The 27,796-nt window shown below is 37.8% G+C and overlaps 1 protein-coding gene across 6 annotated transcripts in view; it reads left to right on the forward strand.

The window, feature by feature from the left end:
• The window catches only part of PATJ (PATJ crumbs cell polarity complex component), a 331,922-nt gene that overhangs the window by 70,618 nt on the left and 233,508 nt on the right, over positions 1-27,796 (forward strand). For all 6 annotated transcript variants that reach the window (XM_036026193.1, XM_036026198.1, XM_036026197.1 and 3 more), the window contains 2 exons: positions 4,600-4,761; positions 8,042-8,173. In XM_036026193.1, coding sequence (XP_035882086.1) covers positions 4,600-4,761; positions 8,042-8,173 — 294 coding nt within the window. The remainder of the gene's footprint in view (positions 1-4,599; positions 4,762-8,041; positions 8,174-27,796) is intronic.

Here is a 27,796-nt window from a genome sequence, read left to right on the forward strand (position 1 = left end):
AGAAATGAGATATATTAGTTTGGGAGATGTGGAAATATGAGCCAAAATCAGTTCACTTTTTTTGTGGTAAAATATACATAACATGTAATTTACACTTTAAGCATTTTTAGTGTATAATTTGGTGTATAATTCACTACTAGTATGTGGTAGGAGATAAAGAAATGTTAGCTGGATCTGAGTAGACCAAGTATAAATGATCCCAGCCATCAACTGAGTCCTCTGTACCTTAGCCAAGACTAGAATTCCAAAGGCCTTCAACCTTGTAATAGAACATGGTATGATAAGGTAGCATGAAAACATGAATTTGTAAGTGCAGATTTTTTGGTGAAAGAACTTGGGGTACAGAAAGAAGCACAGATTCACAAGTCAGAAGAGCTGCTTTTGGTTCTGAATTTGCCACAGTGTAACCATGTCACTTAATTTCTTGAGAATCAGTTTCTTCATCAATAAATGCCTACTTTGCTATGTGTTCATGAGGATCTAATGGAGTGTCATCCATATAAACTCTAAAGCATTATCTCACTGTGAGATGTTGGCAATATTATCACTGTGGAAAGGCATAAGCAGTCTTTATGTGATAGGCAGAGTGAGGATTGAATGTGGTAATGTAGTGGCACAATACTTGTATGGTATTGTGTATTCTGCAAATGAGTACACATGTGTGTGCATTTTCTAGTCAGTCTGAACAGTTGAGACTTGACAGCACTTCTGAGGATCTCAAGTTGAAAGACCTAGAGAAATAACTGTGAACTCTAAAATACAAGTTGGCTGCTTTTGAGTAACCAAATGTAGAAATAATAATTTTTAAAAATCTCTGTAAAGTTACCCAAATAAACTCCTGAACTTCAAGTGTGTGTGTGTGTGTGTGTGCGTGCGCGTGTGTGCAATGTACTCCTTAGAGTTTAAAACCAGAAACACAAATATGCTTTGGGGTTAGAACATTGTGCCAAGTCTCAGCCCAGAGCAGCTATTTACAGCAGCCGTAAATCCCCTTAGATAGGAGTTGGTAATGGGAAATGTGACCAATCCCTTTAGAGACAGAGTGCAGTGAGGAGGACTACCAGGCACTGCCATAATAATTGGAGACAATTCAAATAAATAAATAATGAGCCAAATAAATATTTAAATGTACTCCAAGATAAAAACCTGAAAAGTGTTTAATTTGTTGAAGTAGTGTGAAACACCAACTAATATTGTGTATGGGTAGAATTCATGCTTTCATTGTAGGTGCTTGCTTTATTTTTCAGGGTAAGTTACTACCCATTTGGTTGGTTTTAGAACTTTCTGTGCTGTGGTGCCAGTTGGTACCATGGACATGTTGTGAGGAGTGAAGGGTACCTCCCTGCCCATTTTTGGATGTAGATCGGTGTGTAATTCTTTCAAGGAATACCTTCATTGCTGCTGAGCTTGCTGTCTCCTGGGCCCTTTCATTAGTCAAAGTCTTGGGGGATACTTGCTTTTCCACTAGGGCTAGCTCCCTGCAGCACATATGGGTCTCTTTACTATGTGGTGATTTCTTTGTAAATAATTAAGAGGCAGGGAGATTGTCTGGCCTGATGGCTAAGTACTTGGTATGTTACAGGCCTGAGAGTGGTTCCCAGGGACAATTGATTCAGGGCTCAGATAACTGCTGATGGGCTGCTTCCAACAACCCACTGTGCTCTTATTCTCTGAACAATGACAGATTCTGTGGAAAGTTCCTCCCAGGAAAGGCAGCCCTGCCAGGCCTCTGGACATCAGTGTTGCACCTGTCAGAAGTAAACACTAGACCAGAAATGTCTTTAAAACTAGTAATGTTGCTGAGCCCTCCTAGGAAGGTAGAGTGAGATATGAAAAGATTATTTGTTGCTTGGTTTGTGTTCATGCCGCAGCCTTTTGAGAGTAGCCAGACAAATTAGCTTTTTGGGACTTTTAGTCAGGACTGGCAGAGGTCCTTGAGCTAAAGTCACATATATGGAAAATTAGAATAGACATCTTTATAAATCATCTTTGGTGCAAAATGTTGTTATTATACACTAAAAAGAATGTGAAATTTAGATAATTTGGGTGATAAACATTACTCATTAAGGAATAGGTGGTTACCTTTTTGTTCTGTTAAACATGGGACACAAAAATAATTTGAAATCTGACACACTTTCTACAATTGATAACTGTGTCAGCATAGCATGTGAGAATAGAACTGATACAAAGTTCTATGCAGTTTTTTTTAATATACTTAATTGATTATGCTATTACAGTTGTCCCATTTCCCCCCTTCTCTCCCCTCCACCCTGTACCCTCTCTCCCACCCACGTTTCCCCCCTTTAGTTCATGTCCATGTATCATACTTATGAGTTCTTTAGCTTCTACATTTCCCGTACTATTCTTGCCCTCCCCCTATCTATTTTCAACCTACATTCTATGCTACTTATTCTCTGTACCTTTTCCCCCTCTCTCTTCCTCCCACCCCCCTGCTGCTAACCCTCCATGTGCCCTCCATTTCTGTGGTTCTGTTCCTGTTCTAATTGTTTACTTAGTTTCTTTTGGTTTTGCTTTAGGTGTGGTTGTTAATAATTGTGAGTTTGCTGTCCTTTTACTATACATGTCTTTTCTTTATCTTCTTTTCTTAGATAAGTCCCTTTAGCATTTCATAAAATAAGGGCTTGGTGATGATGAACTCCTTTAACTTGACCTTATCTGAAAAGCACTTTATCTGCCCTTCCATTCTAAATGAGAGCTTTGCTGGATAGAGCAATCTGGGATGTAGGTCCTTGTCTTTCATGACTTGGAATATTTCTTTCCAGCCTCTTCTTGCCTGTAAGGTCTCTTTTGAGAAATCAGCTGACAGTCTGATGGGAGCTCCTTTGTAGGTGACTGTCCCCTTATCTCTTGCTGCTTCTAGGATTCTCTCCTTCGTTTTTACCTTGGCTAATGTAATTATGATGTGCCTTGGTGTGTCTTGGGTCCAACTTTTTTGGGGCTCTCTGAGCTTCTTGGATTTCTTGGAAGACTGTTCCCTTTGCCAGATTGGGGAAGTTCTCCTTTATTATTTGTTCAAATACGTGCTCAATTTGTTGCTTTTCCCCTTCCCATTCTGGTACCCCTATAATTCGGATGTTGGAACATTTAAAGGTGTCCTGGATGCTCTTAAGCTTTTCCTCGATTTTTTGAATTCTTATTTCATCATGCTTTCCTGCTTGGTTGATTCTATCTTCCTTCTGGTCCACTGTATTGTTTTGAGACTCAGATTCCTTCCTTTCACTATTGGCTCTCCTCCACATATCTTCCTGCATCTCTTTTATGGTAACCTGCATCCTTTCATCTAAATTGCGCCCAAAAATCAACCAGTTCCTTGAGCTTTCTGATCACCAGTGTTTTGAACTGTGCATCTGATAGACTGGCTATTTCTTGGTCGCTCAAAAGGATGAGTCCTGGGGAACTGATCTGTTCTGTTGGAAACATGTCTTTCCCCGTCTCTCCTTTTTTTTTTTCCCGGTCTGGTCGCTCTTGTTACGGTGGGGGGCAGAGCCTTAGGTGTTCACCGGGGCTGGGCACCCCAGTCGCTAGATTGTGATGTTATATGTGGGGGCGGGAGCGGGGGCAGGGGCGGGAGTGGGGGCAGGAGGGAACAATGACGGTAGTTCCGTTCTCCTGGGCTCAGACCCTTCTCTGGGATCCTGGGCTGCCAGCTCTGCCCTGGTCCACAATCGCTGCCTCACTGGGTCCGCCAGCCGCAGCTTGCGTAGTCAGGCATCACCGCTGCGTTCTTGCGCCCCGGGTGGCTGTCACGCCAATTTCATGCCAAATTTTCCATGAGCTCCGTGCGCCGCCGACCCGCGCCCGCCCGGCTCGTCTTCTACCAGTCTGGATGTATGGGTCTACTTCAACTTCTTGGCTGTCCGACTTCCATTCAGATAAATCCTCTGTTGGTTCTGGGTGTTATTCTGTCTGTAAATTATTGTTGTAAATTATTGTTGTTCTAATCTTGGTTGTGTGAGGAGGTACGGTGCGTCCACCTATTCCTGCATGTTGCCGGAAGTCCTGCAGTTTTCAAAAGAAGTGATTTCTCTTGGTCTGGTATTAAGAGCTTATGGGATATAAAAGAAACTTGTGAACTGAGGCTAAATTTTAACAGCCTAGTAGCCTAGATTTTGTTACCTACATGTTGCAAGTTCAACAGCTATTAACAACCTTAAAATTAGTGTTAATATCTATAGTGATGTCCTTACAAAATGAAAAAATGACAGGAAATGGTCTTAAGGCTGTAAACGATATTTAATGTGTTTAAGGAGAGATAGATAGAAGTGTGTAGCATTGGAGTGTAGAAAGGGGAAAGCATGGAGGTATGAAAAGCTAGGCAGATCACATACTCAGCCAAATATTCTGTACACATTAGTTTATTCACCCAAGTTTGTTGAAAGTTTAGCCTCAGTTTTTATAAATTTTAAGGATTTCTAATGTTTTTAGTTACTATTAAAATAATGTGAAATTTAGGTCCTTTGTATACAGGGAAAGTAAAACAGTACCCTATTTTCATTTTGATAGGTTGATGTAAACCAGAGTTGTTGTTTTTTTTTCATTTGGAGCCTCCTTCATTCTGACTTACCTTTGTCTTCGTAGGTCAATGGTGTGCAGCTCTATGGGAAATCGCGTCGAGAAGCAGTCTCCTTTCTTAAAGAAGTGCCACCCCCCTTTACGTTGGTTTGCTGTCGCCGGTTGTTTGATGATGAAGCCTCTGTAGATGAACCAAGGACCACTGAAGCCTCTCTTCCTGAGCTGGAGGTACTAGAGTAATGCACTGCGGTTCCCATAGGCCTGCCCATTCACCAAGGATGCCCCAGAGGGTGTATTACAATATGAAGACAGGGGAAAATATTTCCCCTGTCTTCTATTTGACTACATTAGCTTTCAATGGCAACAATGCATAACTTTCAAATTGTTACTTCTCACTTAATGTAATAAACATTTTTCCCCCTTGAAATATTGGTGACATTAATGTGCATGCACTTTGATTTTAGAGAACTTTTTTTTAGTGTTTGCGTGGGCTTATTACTTTTGGCTCCCAGTTTAACTCAGTTCATCTTAATAAGTTTAAGACATTGATGAGTGTTGAATATCTAATGGACTTCCCCTTTTCCAGAACCTTAAAAATATCAAGATCTATGACCAATTTCGAAGTAATTCTAAAAATTGCTGTGAAAAACTCTAGAAGGTCAGAGAATAAAGTAACACTTTCTATGCTCTTGGAACTCTTTTTTAAAAGAGCATTGTAATTATGAAAACTATTTTGGGCACATGCTTTGTCATCTTACGCCATTTGTAACCTTATCTGTTATGCTCCTTCTACCTTTCCAGACTCTTTAGATTATAATTCTATTAACAAAAGTTTAGATCATGGGACTTTTCCTTTTACCTCCTATGGTCTGAATTTGAAAACACAGGGACTGTAATCCTGCTCTACCACACAGTGATTGTGAATCTTTGAGCAAATAACTTGACTTTTTGTTCATATTCTTCCTCTGAAAAGTGGGGATACTTAGAGTACTTACCCACCTCATCTGTTTGTGTGAGGAAGAGATGAAGCAATGTGTGCAAAGTTTCCCAGCACAACGCCTTGCATGTGGAACATGCTCAGTAAAAGTTGGCTCTTCCAGTTCACCCATGTTTGTTTTCTGATCTCCTAAAGGACGTGCACTGTCCTTTAGGAGCTCAGATGTCACAGATACTGTGACTTTAATTATGAGTCACAGATACTTATGATTAAGTTTGTTTTTACCAGAAAACTGTCAGCTCCTGTGGGCAGAGGTCATATCTTAAAATTATTTTGTATTTCATAGTGTTTTTATTCTGTACTGGGCATATAAGAAATGCTTGGTAAATTATTTATGGAGAATCTCTTTTTAAATGTTTATCTTTAGTAAAACATACTTCAGTGAAGGGACTCAAATGCCACAATTTTGTGATTCTTACTATCTTTACTAAAACTCAGTGTGGGTGATGGCTTACCTCTGAAGGTTGATAAAAATGCTTGTAATCTAATCTTATAGGGTGTGTAAATCACCAGCCCAGCTTGCTGACTCTATCCTCCCATCTGTCAGACTTTACCACAATGGGTAAACGACAGCTCTGAATTATGCTGAATGTCAGCCTTGCTGCCCATTAGTTGATTGCTTTCCATTCTGTAAATGGAGGAGTTATGCAGAATTAATTGTATCAAAGTGATATATTTCAGGTTGGAAAATATTATCTTGTGTACCTTAGATGCCTTGACATTTCTATAAACCTGGGTTTTATAATTGTATGTGTGTTGTTTTTTTTTTTTTAAATGCTGGCTGTCTTTTCCATCTGTCTCTATTTTCATTTATCCCAGTGCCATCTTAGGTTTTTAAACTCTATCTGGTTAGGCAGCTCAGCCAAAATTCTAATGCTTATTAATCAGTGAGGGTATTAAATACCCTGGTAAAACATCAATCATATTGTATTAGCCATTGGAACTTTGCTTTTTATTGGAAGGTATAGTGTTTTCTTTTTAAGTATGTCATTTCCTCACATCAGGCTGATATATACAGAGGTTATTGATCCAGAACATTTCCACTAATTTCAAGTTTTGTAATTCAAGAACCAAGAAATTGTTCCCATGTTTAGATTCAATCCACCATGAATTGTGTATTGACTTTCCATGTCCTGCAGGAACAGTTTGAGGTTTGGACCAACCCTAATTAAAACATGTTTTTGTATTAGCTATGGTGCCTTACTTACTCTTCCATGTTAGAGGGGGTTTTCCCCCCAACTTTGATTCCATTAAGTGGATTTTCTTACATAGGTCATTCAAAATTATACTTGTAGAAATAATACACTTTTATTTATCAGGATAAATAAAACCTACAGTTTTAAGAAGTTTACTTTTAAAAATCATTACTTTATCTGTAGCTTTATTTTAAGAGAGTTGCATGGAAAACCTATTTAAGGATGGGTGATTTGTATTTGATCAGTTCTAATATATCTTGATCAAATATTTGTTGAGTGGTTGTGCTGAACCAGGCATTGCTGTGGGTTGAGTGAATAACCATGGTAAACTCTATGGTAGCCTGCTCAGAGTTCTCATCCTAGCCTGTGAGTCAGGCATTTTGTTAGTTGCTAGGGCTACAAAAAAGAGAATATAATTCTTGAGCTTCAAATGGAAATTCAAAGTATTTTAGGGAAGTTAAATCATATAAAAAACAACAATACAGTGCTATTAATAGTGTAAAGGCAGAAGAAGACTGGAGCAGCTATTCTTGTTCTGCGTAGTTAACTCGTTGACCCTGTATCCTTTAGCTTCCAAGAATTCCATGTGGCAGTGACTCTTTTCCCTGAGAGGAGGGGAAGCCTGGAATAGCAGGATTTGGGGTGTGAGGTCAGGGGAAATAACTCAGGACCAGTGTACTGGATAGTTGTGCTGATGTACTTCCTCCAAGATGAGATTTCCATTAATTCATGTCAGTGAATTTTATTTGTTTTTAGACTTACATGATTCCCAAAGACTTGGAATTTTTTTTCAGCCTTATTTTTCTAGTAAAGTTTTTCTTGAAAACTTCTAGGAGACAACAGAAGTGGTTTCTCTGTGTCCTGTCCTGGCCTCTCTCTGTGTTGGCATTCTCTCTCTCTCTACTATAATTACGAATTCAGGTATTGCTACTTAAATGTCTTATAAGCTTTGACTTTGTATCATGTTTTCATTTTTTCTTAAATTGCATATTTTTCCTTTTATGCTTCTAATGGGATGACAGAACTCATTGAAGTATAAGAGGTCAGTGTTAATACTTTGAATGAAATGGATACTTTACATTAAAAAAAAAACCTAATGTGAACAATCTGCATTTTTAAGTGCTTGAATTTTCACAAAAATCTTATACTAGAGTGTATATGCTCCAGTGCATGTCCTTTTAAAAAGATTAGATAGAAAAACTATGCATGCCAAAGAGAGCCCCCAGTTTGAGAAGAAGCAATGAGATTATTTATATGTTCTTTTCAGAATTCAAAGAACAGTGTTGCGAAGCATTTATTTTCTTTGGTATTTCAGGCTGATCACAATGTAGATGTCAACATTGAAGAAGAGGATGATGGGGAGTTAGCACTGTGGTCTCCTGAAGTCAAGACTGTTGAATTAGTAAAAGATCATAAAGGCTTGGGATTCAGCATTTTGGACTACCAGGTATAAGAACCTCTGTAGAGTTTTTTGGAGTGATTAGCCGTATTAATGTTATGTGAAGTCGTAACTGTTTAAGGTGCCCATTGACTTAGGCAGAACTGAATGATTTGATGTATAATGCTATTGTTCAAAGATGGAGTGTTATAGTTTCCATTGTTAACTTGGCAATCGATAGCTTCCTTAGTCAATAAAATGATGGATGATATAATAAAGGAAACAATAGTTTTATACCTATGGATGCTTTTAGAGACTGGAACTTGATGACTTTTTTTATATAGAGGCCCTACCCCCCAGGTTTATTGAGATATATTTTATATACTGTAATACCCATTTACAACATACAATTTGGTTGCTGTTAGTGTATTCAGAGTTGTGCAGCCATCACCACAGTCTAATTTTAGAACATTTTCATCACCCCCAAAAGAAACCCTGTACATATTAGTAGTCATTCCCAATTATCCTCCTATTCCTACCCTTTACATGGAGGATTTTATGGTTTTGCTTACCTAAATGTGCAATTTTTACTTGGTGAAATTATACATTTATGTTTAATAATGGGACACATGATATTTATGTATTTATATGTACCCCAGATATGACTAGGATAAAGATACTGATGCATTTGGTGGACAAGTGAAAGGTCACAATAAGACATCTGTATGTCTTACCAGTTTACCGGTTTATAGTACTTTTAGAGCTTCTGATGATTATGGGAATTAAAACTGTTGGCGAGAAATATCTTCACTTTTAAGATGCATATATTAATACATTTGTGCTGCCTAAACACATTGTGGTTTAATAAAGCAAAATGTATTCTATCAAAGCACATAAAATGCCAAGTGATATAAAAATCAATTCTTTTATTTTTAATATAATAAGGCAATCGGGAATAGATTAAAAGAAAAATACTTTAGGCATTATGTAAGACATTAAATTCCATATTTTGGCAGTGTGATTTAAGATTACTGAAATAGATTATATCTGTTTCATTCTTGCTGGCATATTTCTGTGCCAGATAACCTTCTTAGTTATTAGAGCCTCTCTTTGGAATATTATTGAATTATGAGTTGTTGATTCCAAATAATATACATTTTGGGAAACATTTATAAGAAAATATTAATACTGTAAGATTCTGAAAGTTTATACACTGGTTAATATTAGAGCATATAAAGCAAATGGCCAGTATATGTCATTATTTTACTCTCCAGTGTAGTTCTGTTACCTAGCACATGGTAGGTGATTAACAAATACTTAAAGAATGACTGCAGAAAGTTTAGGTTAGCCAAAATTAACTGGGACTAAATGAACACATTCAGTGGGCTTTCTTGTTAAGCATTTTGATAATTGAGATTTAGTTTAGAAAATATCTTTCAGATGTGGTCTTGGAGATTCAGCCACATTTCCATTATCATTAGAATACACACACACACACACACACATATACATTGGAAAATACACATAATATATAATATGTAGGGATATACATATTATATGTATATATTATTGGAAAATATATATATTATATCTTAGATAATAAATATATCATTGTGATTCCCTTTATCCTATGAAAAGACATTACTGCGAGTTTTATGTTTTGGATATTGCACATTTAAAGCAGATAAGTGCTTTAGACACTAAAAAAAAGTTCAGTAAAAGATGGGAAAAATACTTGATAGTTCTTAGCAGGTTAATCTCCAGTTAACGGAAACATTTCTTTGAGCTTTGAGCTTCACACTTTAAAAAATACATGTAGTCGGTTCTAAATATGCAATGTTTTTTTCTTCACTGCATTCCTATAGGAATGTATTATAACATACCTTTTGTTTTTTAAATTTTTATTAGATACTAGGATTTTCCCCCTCTCATCTTCCTCACAATCATCATTACACATGCGGTACCAACATTTATTTCTGCACAAATTATATATAGTAATTTTTCTTCAAATGAAAAGTTAGATATTCTTTTGCCTTTGTGCTTCTCAAAAAATTAATAGAAAAATATTTTATAAGTGCTGCTTTGATTTATGTTAAAGGGCTCAGCTTATTTACTTCTGTATCTAAACTTTTGAAAAAATCTTAAACTGAATGTTTTTCTTAAGTCTTGAGTACATTTACATTTGTACACAGCATGTTTTCACCATTTGTCAAATGGAATATAGAACTGTTTTCCACCATGACATTAATTTTTAATTATATTTTATTGATTATGTTATTACAATTGTCCTGATTTTTCCCCCTTTGCCCCCCTCCACCCAGCACTGCCACTCCCTCAGGCACTCCCCCCACCATTGTTCGTGTCCATGGGTCATGGGTATAAGTTCTTTGGCTACTCCCTTTCCTATACTGTATTTTACATCCCCATGGCTAGTCTGTGACTACCTACTTGGACTTCTTAATCCCTTTACCTCTTTACCCATTCTCTTCCTCCCCCTCCCTATCTGGAAATCTTCTAGTAGCTAACTTCTTTTCTCTTGCCTTTAAGAGTCTCTCCTTATCTTTAACCTTTGGCCTTTTAATGATATGTCTTGGAGTGGGCCTCTTTGCATCCATCATAATTAGGACTCTCTGTGCTTCCTGGACTTGCATGTTTATTTCCTTCACCAGATAAAGGAAGTTTTTTCTCACTATTTTTTCAGATGGATTTCCAATTTCTTGCTTTTTATCTTTTCCTTCTGGAACCCCTATGAGGAGAATGTTGGACTTCTTAAAAATTGTCCCAGAGGCTGTTGATATACTATCCTAATTTTTTTAGATTCCATTTTCTTCTTGTTCTGTGTGGGGTTTTTTTTTTTTTTCTTCCTTAGGTTCCAAATCATTGGTTTGATTCATGGCTTCATCCATTCTACTGTTGTTGCTCTGTAAATTGTTCTTTATTTCATTTAGTGTATCCTTTGTTTCTGACTGGGTCTTTTTTGTGATTCTGAGGTCCTTACTAAGTTACTTGAGCATTCATATCAACAGTATTTTGAAATCTGCATGTGAAAGATTGCTTATCTCCATTTCATTTGGCTTTTTTTCCTGGAGTTTTAATCTGTTCTTTCATTTGGGCCATGTTTCCTCCCGCCCCACCCATGTTTCTTTATTTCTTCATTTTGGCAGCCTCCCTGTGTTTGTTTCTACATATTAGGAAACTGCTTTGACTCTGTATCTTGGTAATGTGGCCTAATGTAGTAGGTGTCCTGTAGTGTCTGGTGGCACAACCTCCCCTATCACCCAAGCAGCTGCTGCTGCTTTGATAGGATTTAGGAGCAAAGACCAGCCATTCCTTTGGAAAAGAACCTTGGGTGAGCCTGTAAGTTGGGTGGGGCAGAGCCTCTGTGGATCTCCACGGTGAGTCACACAGTTTTAGCCAGGTTGATGGAGTCTCAGATATGGCACCAGCCTACTAGCCCTGCGGGAGGAGGGCTCAGCAGAGGAACAATGGCCTCTGCTTGCCCTGATGCCAAACATTTCAGTCTCTCCCTGTATACCACTGGTGCCTTCAAGGTGCTGCCTTGGTGCTGGAACACAGAGGGAGCTAGTCTGAGTAGGCGAGTCTGTGTGTGACTTACCCAGGATGAATTGCTTAGGGCTTCAGCAGCATCCTCCACTGACTCAGTCCTTGCTGGTTGTGGGGACTTATCTTCCTGGCACTAGAATCCTGAGCTGGGGCACCTGGTGTGGGTCTGGGATTCCTTGCTCCTAAGATATACCTCCCAAATTTTTATTTACATGGGCATGGAGCCAGCCATTCCATGTCCACACCCCTCCTACCAGTTTGGATGGATGGATGTGGTTTCTTCAATGCCATAGTTGTCAGACTTCATTCAACTTGATTTCTTATGTTCCTGAGTAATGGTTGTTCTATATTTTAGTTGTGATTTTGATGTGGTTGTGTGAAGAGGTAAGCTATGTCTGCCTATGTCCTTCTACCATGACATTTAAATGACATGTAAACACAGTTTAAATTTGGTTTTGGCCAAGTTAAATTAATTGGTTATACCATTCTTTGTTGTACTTAGGTAATAAATTTTAAAGTTTACAAATATTTTTTGCAAGACTAGGGAACAGTTTAACAAAAGCTATTAAAGGCCGTGTTCCTGGTTATTATTGTATTTGATGCATCCTGTATGAATTTATTGGGTAGCTGAACAGTACGAGTGCAGGTCCCCACCCCCACCCCCAGGCCTAGCATGTGTAGAATAAGAAGTATGGTGGAAACATGTATGCCACCTTAGCTGTTGGCGAACTTGTTACTAGAGTGGGAGAGCTTCCTCATTGTAAAGGACCTGCATTAGCAGCATCGAGATTGAAAATTTACTTTGGAATGTTAATTTCAGTTAACCACTTTCTCACTAATGGGTTATTCTCTAGAAAAATAAGAAATTCCTCAAGAGCCTGACAAAATTATATTTGATGCCTATTCATAGACGCTTATGCAATTTCTTCATTTATAAAATGGGGATGATAAAGTCTAGCTCAAAGGATTGTTGTGGGTCAGGTAAATTAATGTGTAAAGAGGTGGAAATGTTACATTATGCAAATGTGAATATTATTAATAGGGATCCAACTTAAAAAATAAAGTCGAAAAGGTTTTATATTTTCCTCAAAGACGGAGCCATACTACAATATGTATATACTGTATCAATTTTCAACTATTTAGTGAAATTAAGAAAATTAATGTTAGGTGTCTTTGTGTACAGAAGTCTAAATTTAATTGTAAAATTGCATTTGAAAAGCAGCCAACTCTTTTTAAAAATATTTTATTTACTATTTTGGGGGGCTAGGGGGAGAAGGAGAGGGAGAGAAACATCAATCAGTCGTATCCCATATACCCACATGTCAACTGTGGACCTGGCCTGCAAACCATACCTAGGAATTAAACCAAGGACCCTTCAGTTTACAGGATGACCCAACACACTGAGCCACAGCAGTCAGAGCTAAAAGCCGCCAACTCTTTTTTCTTTTTTTTAAGGTTTTATTTTTTGGGGGAGAGGAGAAGGGAGGGAGAAAGAGAAGGAAAGGAACTTCAAAGTGTGGTTGCCTCTTGCGCACCCCGCACTGGGGACCTGGCTTACAACCCAGGCATGTGCCCTGACTGGGAATCCAACCAGTGACTCTTTGGTTCACAGGCTGGAGCTCAATCCACTGAGCCACACCAGCCAGGGCTAAAAGCTGCCAACTCTTGATGAGCCATATTTAACTATCTAATTGTGGATTATTTGTCAGAAATTTACTTTTTACATAAATTGAGCCAAATCTTAGGAAAAAATGAATGAGCTGATAAAGGATTTTGAGTTGACCGTGGAAATATGGGGTGGCTGTCTGGACAGGTGATTCAGTGATTAACTATTGATGGAAGTTGTGTAGCTAAGCAGAGAAAAGAAGTATATTTTTATACCTGAAACAAAGGAGTTCAATCCACTAAGCAGTTCTATAGCTCAGTCAAAGAACAAAGTGGAGAAATTAATTTTCTTGAAAGCCATTTAAAATAGATTGAAGCAAAGGAAAAGGAGAAAGCAACAGGGAAGACATAGTGTATATGGTTCAGGTTGTAAGTCTTATTAGATTTTTGGGTAAAGTGATAGTAACTTTATTGACTTTGACTTGAAAAAAGGTAGAATATTTGTTTATCTCAAATATTCCTAGGTACTCCTCCATGTGGTGGCTAGTTAAAATCCTGCCCTGTGTATGTACCATATTAGAAGAGTCATTGATTGCTCACTGTAACGTCATGCCTTACAGGGTTGTGTCATGGAAAACACAATGTGCTGAATTTGTCAAGAGCAATAATGTTGTGGCTAACTATGTACTCTAAGCAACATAAAATCCTTCAGAACTTTGGTTATAAGATTTTGTAGTATAGTTTCTTGTGTGGTTTCTAAGTGTGGTTTACATATTGTGCTCTAGTTATCTTTGTCTTGATTCCCTGATTTACATTAAATGGTTTTATTCCTTGGAATATTACTAATATTCAGACTATTATCAATTCTAATGTTTATACAAATAAAATTAATACATATTCAATAGTAAGAGCTGGCATTTGTTGAGTGTTTACTATTTACCCAGGCATTGTTCTAATTGCTTTATGTACTCCCCACAAGAACCATATGAAGTAGATACTATTATTATCCTCATTTTATTTTATTTATTATTTAAGTTTTTTTCACACACCATGCTCATAAAGAATTGTTAGCTTTACAATCTTTTTAAATATTTTTTTTATTTTAATTGTTGTTCAAGTAGAGTTTTCTGTCTTTTACTCCTATCCTGGCCCACCCCCTCAGCCCTCCCCACCTCTCTCCGATTTCCACCCCTTCTTAGTTTTTGTGCATGTGTCCTTTATATTTGTTCCTGTAAACCCTTCCCCTTTTCCCCTGAAATTCCCTCCCCTCTCCACTCTAGTCATTGTCAGCCTGTTCTCTATTTCAGTGTCTTTATTATATTTCGCTTGTTTGTTTGTTTTGTTGTTTAGGTTCCTGTTAAAGGTTAGATCACATGGTATTTGGCTTTCACCACCTGGCTTATTTCGCTTAGCATAATGCTTTCCAGTTCCATCCATGTTGTTGCAAAGGGTAGGAGCTCCTTCTTTCTTTCTGCTGCATAGAATTCCATTGTGTAAATGTACCATAGGTTTTGATCCATTCATTTACTGATGGGCACCTAGGTTGTTTCTAACACTTGGCTATTGTAAATTGTGCTGCTATGAACACTGGGGTGCATAGGTTCTTTTGGATTGGTGTTTCAGGTTTCTTAGGATATAGTCCCAGCAGTGGAATTGCTGGGTCAAAAGGCAGATCTATTTGTAGTTTTCTGAGAAAATTCCATACCGTTTTCCATAGTGGTTGTACTAGTCTGCAATCCCACCAATAGTGCACTAGGGTCCTCTTTTCTCCACAACCTCTCCAACACTTGTTATTTGTTACTTTGTTTATGATGGCCATTCTGACTGGTGTGAAGTGGTATCTCATTGTGGTTTTAATTTGCATCTCTCTCTGATAGCTAGCAATACTGAGCATCTTTTCATGTGTCTCTGGATCCTGTGTGTCCTCCTTGGAGAAGTGTCTGTTCAAGTCCTTTGCCCATTTTTTAATTGGGTTGCTTGTCTTAGAGTGGAGTCATGTAAGTTCTTTATATATTTTGGAGGTTAAACCCTTGTCTGAGGTATCATTGGCAAATATGTTTTCCCATATGGTTGGTTCTCTTTTTAATACTGTTTTCTTTAGCTGTGCAGAAGCTTTTTATTTTGATGAGATCCCATTTGTTTGTGCTTTCCTTTATGTCCCTTGCTCTAGGGGATATATCAGTAAAATTATTGCTGCATGAAATATCTTTGATTTTCCTGCCTATGTTCTCCTCTAGGACTTTAATGGTGTCATAGCTTATATTTAAATCTTTTATCCACCTTGAATCTATTTTTGTGTATGGTGTAAGTTGGTGCTCTTTTTAAAAGATTTTATTTACTTTTAGAAAGAGGGGAAGGGAGAGAGAAAGAGAGGGTGAGAAACAAAGATGTGACAGAGAAACATTTATCTGCTGCCTCTCACACACACCCCAGTGAGGGACCAACCTGTCAACCCAGGCATGTGCTCTGACTGGAAATCGAACCGGTGACCTTCTACATTGTGGGACCATATCCAACCAACTGAGCCTCACTGATCAGGGCTATTATCCCCATTTTAGAATTGAGGAGCCTGAAGCACAAAGAGGTTAAGTAACTCATCCAAGTTCACACTGCTACTATGTGGCAGGACTAGAATTTAACTCAAATAGTTGGCTCCCGAAGTCTGTGCTTTTAACCACCGTACTCTACTGCTCCATTTCTTATGAGAATTGCTTCCACGTGCATTTTATTACTGGGGATCCCTGTGATAAATTTTCACAGCAGATCTTTCTGTTTTTTCAGCCTGCAAAAAATTTTCATGCCTTAAAGACAAGCTGCTAGATAGTATTCTCATTTTTAATACTTATATGAAAGTTCAGTAAGTTGAAATTAATATAGCATGTTCATATTTATTGTGTAACAACTAGTGATTATTGCTTCAAACAAAAATAATTGCAAATTTTAGAAGCTTAAGTTAGTGCAAGTATTTTGTTGTGAGTTAATGTTCAGTAATGGAGCAATTATTAGGTAGTCTGAGAATCTGTGATTTTTTAAATCTACCAAAAACCTTGAAATTAATTTAGAACTGTGTGGATTTTACCTTCAGTTGACCTTATAAATTAAACATGGCAAGTGGATATTTTCTGGTGTTTTGATTTATGTTGAACTTTGAATAACCCCTCATAATTATAAATCACTAGGCATGTTTGACATTAGCCAATTTTTGAACATTAGCCATGATATTGCCATTCTTGATACTTTTGAATTTTAATGACTTAGAAGGTAAAATTTATTAGCCAACAGTTCTTCCTCCCACGTCCCATGCCTCATTTTTCTTCCCTTTTGGTATGGACAGACTCAATTTTTGTCAAAGTAGATATTTTTGAAAGACTTTGGGTTTACCTCAGATACTGGGAGAGATAAAAATAGAAAGTGTAATAGCAACAGCCTTTGGAGAGACTTCATATGTAAATACTGTTAATGATGCTTTAAAAAGTTGCTTGAAAGACCACAGGCAAATAATGATTGATCAAAAAGAATAGTGAAAGTATTCCTCCCAATAGAAATTAACAGTGATTAGTTTTTCTTAATAGAAGAAATGGGTTACTGAACTGCAGGACTATTTGTTTTGGATATGGTATGCCTTAGTATTGACAAGAAAAACTTAGTGTGCAGTTTTTGCCTGACTACTAATTCTATTAGATGGAATTCTCTTTAAAAAAAGACTTTTAGGCCCTGGCGAGGTGGCTCAGTTGGTTGGGCCATCATTCTATAAACCAAAAGATTGAGGGATTGATTCCAGGGCAGAGCACATACCTAGGTTGTGGGTTTGATTTCTGGTCAGGCCTGTACGGGAACCAATCAGTATTTCTCCCTTACATTGATATTTCTCCACACCCCACACCCCAAACCAATAAACATATCCTTGGGTGAGGATTGAAAAAAAAAAAAGACTTTTAAAAGTTGTAGGAAGGGATTGTACAAATTTCATGTATGTAGCTTTAAATTGATATTTTTCTTATATGCTCAACAGAATGACTTTCTGAACACATTAGAATGTTTTAAAAATAAGTAATACATACATATGGCATAAAAATTTAAGGTACATAAATGTATGCCATGATCTGTCTCTGCACACAATCCCTCACTTTTCCCAGATAATACTCCCGATTTTCTTCTCTATCTTCCCAGGATATTTTATACATACATGGTTGGATAAGGAATAGTTTTTTTGGTTGCTTTTTTTTTTTTTTTTTGCGTATAAATGGACTATGTCACAAGCATTTTAAGCACATTGTTTTTTTCATCAATTATATGTTCTTTCATTTTTATATTTATAGAGCTGCCTAGTTCTTTTTAATGACTGCATAGTTTATCATTATCTACGTTCAGTAATTTATTTAGCCAGTTTCCTGTATTCAGTTAGTGGGTATTTTAAATGAGGCTCTAGTGGGTACCCTTGTCATTCTCTTTTGTAAAAAGGTGGGGATAAATCTTGTAATAAATTCCTGGAAGTGGAATTACTCATCAAGAAAAGCATATATCTTTTAAATTTGGATATATTTTTACCAAATTGCTTGAACATAACTCTTTGTGAGACTCACATGTATTTTGCTAATTGTTTTCCATGATACGGATAGATTAAGAGAGAGCAATTTATAACTATCAATTTTGTTTCAACTTTATATTGGCAGTAATTAATTTATTCACCTTTATAGCTAAGAGGGCATAAACTATTTATATTCAGACTTTGATATTAGTGCCCAGAGGTCTAATCATATTTCTTCCATCAGTTTTAATTGTGTTTATCAGAAAATTGAGTTTAATAGTGGAAGAGCCCTGGTTGTATGACTCAGTTGATTGGCACATTGCCATGTGCACCAAACGGTTACAGGTTTGATGCCCTGTCACGGCACATACTGAGGTTGCAGGTTCAATCCCTGGTTGGGCATGTACAGAGGCAGCTGATTGATGGTTTTCTCTTCTCTCTCTCTCTCTCTCCTTTCCTCTCTCTCCAAAATCAATTTAAGAAAACAGGATTAAAAAATTAAAGTGGAAGTTTTAATTTTTGCCTTCAGAGTTGAACACAGGATGAATCTGCATAAATGCTACCGTAGTACATTATATTCAGTAACTTGCAGAATCCCAATCTTTACATTCATATTAGATGGTTAGTTTATAGAATCCAAGATATAGAATTTGATAGGTATTAATATAATTTTAACATATAGTATAATACCGCTGATCCTTAAATAATGTGGGGGTTAGGTACATTGATCCTCCACAGTTAAAATAACATATATAACTTTTTCCTCCCCCAAAACTTAACTACTAATAGCCTACTATTGACTGGAAGAGTTTACATAAATAGATAATATATATTTTGTATATTAATGTATTATATACTGTATTCTTAAAATAAAGGAAGCTAGAGAAAAGAAAATTTTACTAAGAAAACGATGAAGAAGTATATATACATTTATGATATTTATTGAAAAAAATCCATGTGTAAGTGGACCCACACAGTTCAAACCCTGTTATTTAAGGGTAAATTGTACATATGTTAGTATTATTAAAAAGTCAGGTACAAACCTATACTATGTCCAGAATCTAACATATAGAAGACAGGAATGAATTGCAAGTTCCATTTTAATACTCAGAGGATCTCATAACATGGCCACCAGTATCTTTTTTCCCCCTTTTGTTGTTGTTTATGTGTTTTTTAATATTTTTATGGAGCTCTTTGAATCCAGTTCACCCATGTAGCATAAGATATTGGTACTAAGCATGCCCTGGCTGCTGTTGTTCAGTGCTTTGAGTGCCGGCCTGTGAAAAGAAGGATTGCTGGTTCAATTCCCAGTCAGGGAACTTGCCAGGTCCCCATTTGGGGTCTTAGAAGAGGCAACCAAGCTGTTTCTCTCGCACATGGATGTTTTCTCCCTCTTTTCTCCCTCCCGTTCCCTCTCTCTAAGAATAAATGAACAAAATCTTTTGAAAATGTAAGCAAAATGTAGTCAGTTACTAATGGTAGTGTCCATGTTCTTGCAAATATATAGCTTACTGTTGAACAAATCACACAGCTGCATTTAAAGGTCACTTTTGCTTAACGGAACTTAGGGGAACTGATAAAGGCTACTCTTTGCCCATCCCTGATTCCTATCCACATTTATTTTTATTAACATCAAAGTACTGTAAGCCCCAGTGCCAACTGGGCTGAAGATATCTTTTCACAGAGGATTTGCTTCCTTTCCCTTTATGGGAAAGTTCTGTATCCTCTAAATCATTTTAAGCTGCTTCATTTGAAAAATAATTCTTAGTAATGTGTTCATGGAGTGGATTGATTATGGCTACTGGGGGAGTTCTCTCATGCCTTAAAGATTGCTTTTCAAGCCTGCGAAGTGGGTAAATGAAGGGAGCCCACTCCTGGTGTGTGGAGTTTGTAGTGTGCTCAGGATGACGACTGACTTCCAAAAACTTCACTGCAGCAAGACTAAAGGCATCAGGAGACCAGAAGCCACTTAATAAGAGATCAAAGAGGCTCTGTGTGTATCAGCTTGAAATCCAGATCTCACAGATCAAAAGCTTGCCTGAGCGAGGCAGCTGCAGGGGGATGAAGTTAGCAGGAGGCCTCAAAGATACTTAAGTCAGGCCTGATGTTGAACTTTGCGGGAATTTCATGGCTCCTCTGGAATATGAATTTGGCAAAAAATCCCATTGTGTCTAATGGGGGAGAGAGAAAATAGAGGGCAGGCAGCAAATTCTTGTCAGCTGGATGGTGCTTTCTCATAGGGCCACTCTCCCTTTAACAATGTTTCTTCAGGACTGTTTCTGCTTCACACCAGAAGGCATTGCTGAGGAGGAGGAGATAGTGAAAATGATGTATCTGTTGTGTTCCCTTTAGTGAGTATTTCAGAAATGGCCAAATGGTGCATATTAATGTTTATAAAACAACCACAGAGAGCTAAAATGTAGAGGTAGAACAATAGAACTGTATTTTTTAAATAATTGGTCTAAAGAAGAAAGTCGGTCTCCAGAGGTATTTCATTCCCAGTCTTCCCCTACCTCGAGGGGTGAGTGTGCTTTGGAAATTCCCACTTGAATCAGATGTCAGTATCGAAAACCATGCTAGTAGGTGAAAATCATAGCCCTTCCTGGAGTAAAGCAGAAAGATTGCATCAAACCCATAAACAGGTATTGAGGGTCTGTTTCTCTGGGCTTAGTGATTTGTATTGCTCTGCCCTGTTTGTGGGTGTCCCTGGACACCCACGTGGGAGCCAGGCAGTGATTCAGGGAAGCCACTCTCTCCCAGTGAGGGCCAGGAAGTGGGGTGCCTCCTTCTGGTACCGCAGGCCTGAATTCGTGATGATTCCTGAAGGGGGTTGGCTGCCTGATCCTTACTCACCACCTTCTAGGGCTCAAGCTCCCCTCTCAGCTGTCCCCTCTGTATTTGACCTGAATCTGATACTGCATTCACCAGTACACCACTGTGAACATACAGTACAGTCAAGGGCACCAGCCTTTGTCAGAAAGGACTAGGATTTGCATTCTGGCTCCGGCACCCTGCTAGGACTTTGAACAAGCTTGTCAGTCTTTCTTATTCTCCGTTTACTAAAATAATAAGCTCTAAAATAGAAATAACATTTGCTTATAAAGTTGTGAAGACTAAGTAAAAGATATACGTAAATGCCCATACTTTTGCAGGCATAAAATAACATGTTACTATTTACTGAAAAATGATGATAACGATTTTTAAAGACAGAGTCTGAGCACAGACTTGCTATACCTGTTATTCATTCTCTCCTTCGAAAAAATTGCTTGCATAAGATGAGCTAATATGAAGGATATAACCTTTGAAAAGGTATGTCCCCTTTAGAGACCCTTCATCACATAGGTGTGTAGTGAGCACATTCCGTGTCAGGCCCTGGTCCAGACATGGGGGATATAGCAGCGAACAAAAGAACCAACAGACTCCATGTCCTCATGGAGTTTAAATTTTACTGGGCGTAGAGAGATAGCATACAGATAAATAAAAGTTAAAATAGGATAAAGGGGGCATACTTGGGAACAACTCTACGTAATATGCTATGGTGTGAGGGATGATGGGAGTGAGACTGAGAGACCCTGTGATGATGGTTGGGAACTGAGGCGCGCTTTGTGGACAGGCAGTTCCTGGTATTGATAATGTGTCCTGATTTCATATCTTCGTTTTCTTTAGTACCTGTGAACTGTTTAATATCTATCTGAACTTTTACATTTTATTCCCTCTGATGAAGAATCCTTTGAGAAACTTTGTATTCTAATATTTTCTTTGGAAAGCATGACTACCATTTCACATGGTAATAATAGCCAGGTACTATGTTCTGTCTATTCCGTCAGGAATTGTTGAAAGCCTGTGTGGAGGTGGGGGGGATGATTTAATTATCTCTACAAGCCCAATGAGGTAGGTACTGTAACCATCATAGTCATTTTGTGGATAAGGAAGCTGACGACAAGGGGTTCAAGAATTTGCTCAGGATCTCCCAATTAGAAGTGGAGCTGGGCCCCTTAGTCTGTGGTCAAGTAGCATGAAAGTATATCTTTAGACCAGAAACAACACTGATTCTTTATAACTGTGGCTCAAGTGAAAGACGATACAAGTGTTCAGTTGTCTTTCCAGAGAGACATACTTGCTACAATTCCACAAGATTTACTTCAGGGTATTCCTGAATCCTTACAGTTGCTTGCCTTTACTACTGTCCCCTGGACAAAACCCTTTACAGACCCGATGGCTTTTTCACTGCTAGAGAGCAGAAACTGTGTTCTACCTTAGACTTCACAATAGGACTCCTTGGCCTTTTTCCTGCAGTTTGAAGTTGTGAAAGTTTTATTCTACATGTTGTGTGCTACATATCAAGAGTGGGTTGCCCTTTCAAGGATTGAAAGGAAAAATTGCAGAATCTTTTCTAAGGAATGAAGGGCATCCTGTGTCCTCACTGTGGCACTGGACATCAGAGGTGGCCCCTGTCTTTCATTATCTGCCTTAAGAGAATGAGGCCCTCTTCCGGTGCAGGGGTCTGTGTATCAGGAGTACAGTGTCAACTGTTTGTTTCCATGTCTTAAACGTGCAATGTCATGAATTGTGTGGCAGTTGATAGCACTGCTGGTCTATATCACACACGCTCAACTAAATTTAGAAGATAGTCAGTGAGATGGTAAATGTTAACCCCTCAAACCCTTTTATCCTACTAGTTTCATCATCATCTTCCTAGTAATAATAATAATGGGAACAGCATTTATGAAGTGATTTCTATGAGCTTAGTGAGCTCTTTACATGCTTTATCTCACTTAATGCTTTAGTAGCTCTATAAAATCTGTACTGTTATTATTTCCACTGACCAAGAAGAACCCCACGTCCTAGAGATCAAACAATTTGAACAATAGCCTTCATCCAGTATTTAGGTTAACTTGAGAGTAACTTGTTTGCAATATTAAAATGAATACCAAAACTAACATTAGACAAGCTTTTAAAAGTTTTGTGCCTATACTTCTCTACATCATCAAAACTTTCAACTAATGTAGTTTGGTTTTCTTTTTGGAAGATATTGGGATATTTCTTATTTATAAATTTATTTTCTACTTTAAAATTTTTTGGTAAAATAAAGGTAACAAAATTTACCATCCTAACCATTTTTAAGTGTATAGTTCCATAGTGTTAAGCATATTCAAATTTCAACTGATGTGATTTTAGTAGGGGGTGTGACTCTGTGCCTGAGAACCGCTGTCTGCCTGGTGGAACCCCAGCCATTTCAGCCAGATGATGGGACTTTCGGATAAAGGACAGTTGTGTGGTTTGTTTTATTTTCTTACAACCAGCAAAAGTCTTAGGCCAGGGGAGAATGGCAAACATGTAAACAATTACAGAATGACATAAGTTTTTCAAGAAATTAAATACCCAAGGAACATATTTAATATCCAACAAAAATATCTAATAGGAGACGAGGAAGGGAAAAGAGAAAGCAATAGTCTTCAAGAAGCAATTTCCATGGGACTCCTGCTTGACCCATTTTGATTATTTTGTTGCTTAAAATAGATTTTTTAAAGTACTAAGATATACAGAATAAAATTATCTGCAGGCTTCTATTTTTTTTCCTCTTTAGAATATATTTTGATCTTTTAGCAAGCTTCTCCGTCCACTTCTCTTCCAATGCCCTTTTAATTGCCTTACATACTGTGCTGCTCAGGGACTATTTAGTTCTATGTGTGATGAGTGGAAAAATCTATTTTTAATGCCTAATAGTATTTAGGAAGTAATAAGACACAAGGAGCCAGGAACCATATCAGTTTAATCTATCATGAGTGCACTGAATGTATTTTGTGGGTAGCTACTTTGAACATGATAATGTTGTAGTTATTGGTATGATTAGTATAATACTAGGCTATATTATAAAATAGTTAAAATGGGGTTAGATTCTGATAAGATAGCTTGCTCATTATTCATTAGAATCATCTACTTACTGCCTTGCATTCACTATAAATACATTTGTTTCTTTTTCCTAGAAGTAAATATTTAGTTCGTTGGTCAAATCAGAAGCTCTTTCAGTATAGTTATTTACATCCCACTGTCTTAAACCAGAACTATCCTAGTGATTTTAATTCAACTGATGGTCTTTGACATGTCTTTTGTTGCTCTCTAAAAATTGCAAAAGAAGAAGAAAGTTGTTTTAAGATTCATTTTTAAAAGTCCATGTGTCATATATATTTTGTGTATTTTTTTGTGGCAGAATACTCAGGAAGTTAGATTTTGTGTAGTCAGTGGCTTTTTTAGGAGTTCTTAAAAGATACCACTAAAATCATATCAGTATTTGTAACCGTATCTTTTTCATTATCGATACTGTGTTTTGAGTTAACTTCTATCATTCCCTACTTTCTATCGTGGTTCTATGAGTGTTTTCATAGAAATTAATGACAAATTTGACTCAAGATACTCTGTCAAATTTAGTTATAAGATTCTGGAGTTGGGTGGAATGAATTATAACTGTCATATGTCCATTTTACAATTGAGAAAACTGACTCAGAGAATGAACCTGTGAAACTGCACAGCCAGGCTGGCGTCAGGCTGGGGCTCAGAACTCGTCCCATGACTTCTGTGCCCCACCCATCCTACTGCTGGTGGATTGACTGGCTGTTCTCTTGTCTGTCCTACGTATATTTTGTCCTTAAAAAAAATTTAGATTCTTATTTCGTGACTGACATTGCTAACAATGGGAATTTTAATTTATGCCTGCTATACAGCAGAACATCTGAAGATCGCTGTTTTTCCCTTAAGATATATTTCTGTGTGTGTGTGTGTAAAGAAACTTTTCCTTTGCCTTTCTTTGTACCCTGTTCCTTTCTATGCCCACCTCCAGGATGACAGAGTTAGCTGTCTCCCTTTTAAACTCAGTGGTTTCTTTCTGCATTCTCCATTTTACTAACTTCCTTGAGATCTTATTTTGAAAATTTATTTTGCTGTTAATTTATTTAGATTTTAACTCGATAACTTTTTAGTTCAAATAATAATGGCCACATTTAAGAGTATTATAGTTTTTAAGAAACAAATATTTGGTGCTTTCATAGTTTTCTCTTATTTGACAACAATTGAGTTTGGACAATTCTCATCAAAGATTACATAGCCAGCAACCATATGTTATTCACAAATTAATATATGAGTATATAGACCCTATAAAATTATTTTTCAAACATGCTTCCTCATGCTTATATGAATAAATATTCGTGGAATGAAGTTCAGTAGCCCAATTCTATAAGAGCGTACACCACAGCATTGAACTCACTGGTTAGGAGATGTGTTCACGTGTAGAGCACTTTGTATTTCATCGTTGTTCCAAGCTGTTTGTCTAGTTATTCCCTGGACTCATTTCATTTTGGAGACGGACTCTTGGAATACAGGAGAGCATGTATTTTGGGTGTGGTAAGCTATATGACAGCACAGAATTTTAATTAGACATAGAATTATATTTGAATATACCTAGTTGACAATAAGTGTCAAAACTATCAAAGGCAAAGTAGTTTATACACACATTTTTTAAAAATTTTGTTGTATGTTTTCCATGACCATTTAGCCCCCTTAAACCCTTCTTCCCCTACAGTCCCCACATTGTTGTCGATGTCCATGAGTCCTTTTTCCTTTTTGCTCAATCCCTCCACCCCTAACTTCACCCGCCACCATAGCTGTCATCCTGCTTGCTGTCTATGAGTCTGTCTCTATTTTGCTTCTTATACACAGATTTTTACCTGAAATAAACTATGGCTATCTCTTTACCTTCCTGCTGTTGTCTTTAAATTCCAATTACATTACTTAATGTTTTTAAAAGTTTGGGTGTTGAACACAGAATAGATTTTAAAAGAACAATTCACAGTTAGTCTTTATTTTGAACCCACATAGTTGTCATTGTTGCACTGAGATTTTTGTTTTTCGTCCATGTGGAATGTCAGCACAGTCCCTGGTGTATGTCTCCTGTGCCTCTTATTTTCAAACATGCCTGACTTATAATGCATTGGCCAGCTTCTTAAATGTGACCACTTTTCTTCTTGTTCCTTTCCTCATGTCCTCTTTCTGTAACATTCCCTGCTTTGTGCCTTTGCTCTGAACTTGCCAAACTTACTTGTCTGCATTTGTAGTTTTAGTATTGGGAGCGGCTTTATAGTGAGAGCTTCCCACTTCTCTTGGTTGCTCTGTCTCTGACAGAGCTCACATTTCACCCGAGCCACCACCCCGCCCCAGGTGATGCCCCTGCACTCTGCTTGAGTTTATGTGGACTCTGGTCTCTTTGATCTGTGGGAATGTACACAAATATCTATATAATACATTTTATAGACCCTTCAGACACTTTGAATCCCAGCCATTTGAGTATAATAGTTGTCACATGTTTGTATCTGTTTATGTAAAGGTGTTCTTAGCTCACCAAATGAATGGATTCTTTAGAAAGTAAATGTCAATGAAAATGTAGCAAATAAAGGCGTATTTTACCTGTACATGTGGCATGCTGCACATGCTGGGCTCTCTAAGTTTTCATCAGCCAGGTACTAAAATAGAAACCGCTAGTGGCCCAGTGTGATATTTAAGGGGCTTAGGTTTATACACTTGGGCAAGATATAAGTATGTCTTCTAACAGCTTGCCTTCTTTCAACAATCTTTCCTTCATTTAGCAAATACTTACCTTAAGACAGAGAAGCTACATCTCTTAGTGGCTAAGAGAACAAGCTCTGAAATTTAACTGACTGGTTTAAATTCTGGTTCTGCCATTTATCAACTGTGTACTTCGGTTAAGTTATTTAATTTTCTTCTGCCTTAATTTTCTCATCTAGAGAGAAGGGATAATAATGGTACATATCTTGTATAGGTCTGAGGATTAAATAGATTCAAATAAGTAAGATTCTTAGAATATGCCTGGCATGGCAAGAGCTCAGGACGTGTTCCCAGTTGATGTCGATGTTATCGTTGTTTCTCACATTTGATGGTATGCCTTTGGTGTGTGTATAGTCCACCGAGGATAGAGAAACCAACTAGACTGTCATTTGATATTTCAACTGGTCAGTACGTTCTGTGTGGCAGGCACTTATAGTAGGCCCTGGAAGTAAAGCAACAAATAAGCAAATATATTCTTAGTCTCATGAAGCTTATTTTTAGTAGAGAAGATGGTTAAAGTAATTTCAGTAAATTGTCAAAAGTTTTATAATAGGTAACTGCAATGCGCTGTGAATGCATTTAGCAGGACAACCTAACTTACCCTAGGAGATCAGGGACAGGAAGGACAATATATTATGACAAATGTACTGGAAGGTCTGTTTCAGAGTTAGAGATCACACCCAGTAAGGAAGAGCTTGAGTCTTTGGGGAGCCAGGGAAAACTTCTCATTGGAGGAAACACCGGAGCTGGCCCTGTGGCAGACTTATTGATGAGCGGCCATGGAGCAGGGAGGCCATGCCTGGCAGGTGTCATGGTTGATAGGATGTCAGGAAGCATGCCGAAGCACTTCACAGTCTCTGGATTTTAGTAGTTCTGTACCGTGGGGACAGCGTGGGGGCAGAGGGGAGTGGGCACTGGCACATGTGGGGACAGCGAGAGGAGACCAGACTGAACTGCAGATCTGAAGGCGTTTCTCTGCCAAAAAGTTGAACCTTTATCCTGAAGGCTGTGTCACTGAAGTGTTTCAGTCAGAGGAGGAATTGTGATTACATTTTTATTTTGAAAGATCTTTTTAAAAAAAATCTCTGTAGAAATAGACTGATGGAAGTAAGATTGGAGGCAGGTAGACCTATTGGGAGACTAGTGATTGAACAGGCTAGAAATAACACGAAACCGAATCCAGGTAGTGGCAGAGATGTGGAGAGAGAGGATGGGATGGGAGAGAGAGAACAAATTGACAAGCCTCAGTCAGCAACTCAGTGGAAGGATGTGGGGGAGAGGGGAATGCTTGGGTGTATGGTAATGCCACCGAGGGAGGAGGGGAGAGAGGGGTCTGTTTGCCAACCTGGATTCCCTCCACATCGACACATCCTGTATTT

The sequence above is a fragment of the Phyllostomus discolor genome, chromosome 5, assembly GCF_004126475.2.
Source record: "Phyllostomus discolor isolate MPI-MPIP mPhyDis1 chromosome 5, mPhyDis1.pri.v3, whole genome shotgun sequence".
NCBI lineage: Eukaryota > Metazoa > Chordata > Mammalia > Chiroptera > Phyllostomidae > Phyllostomus > Phyllostomus discolor.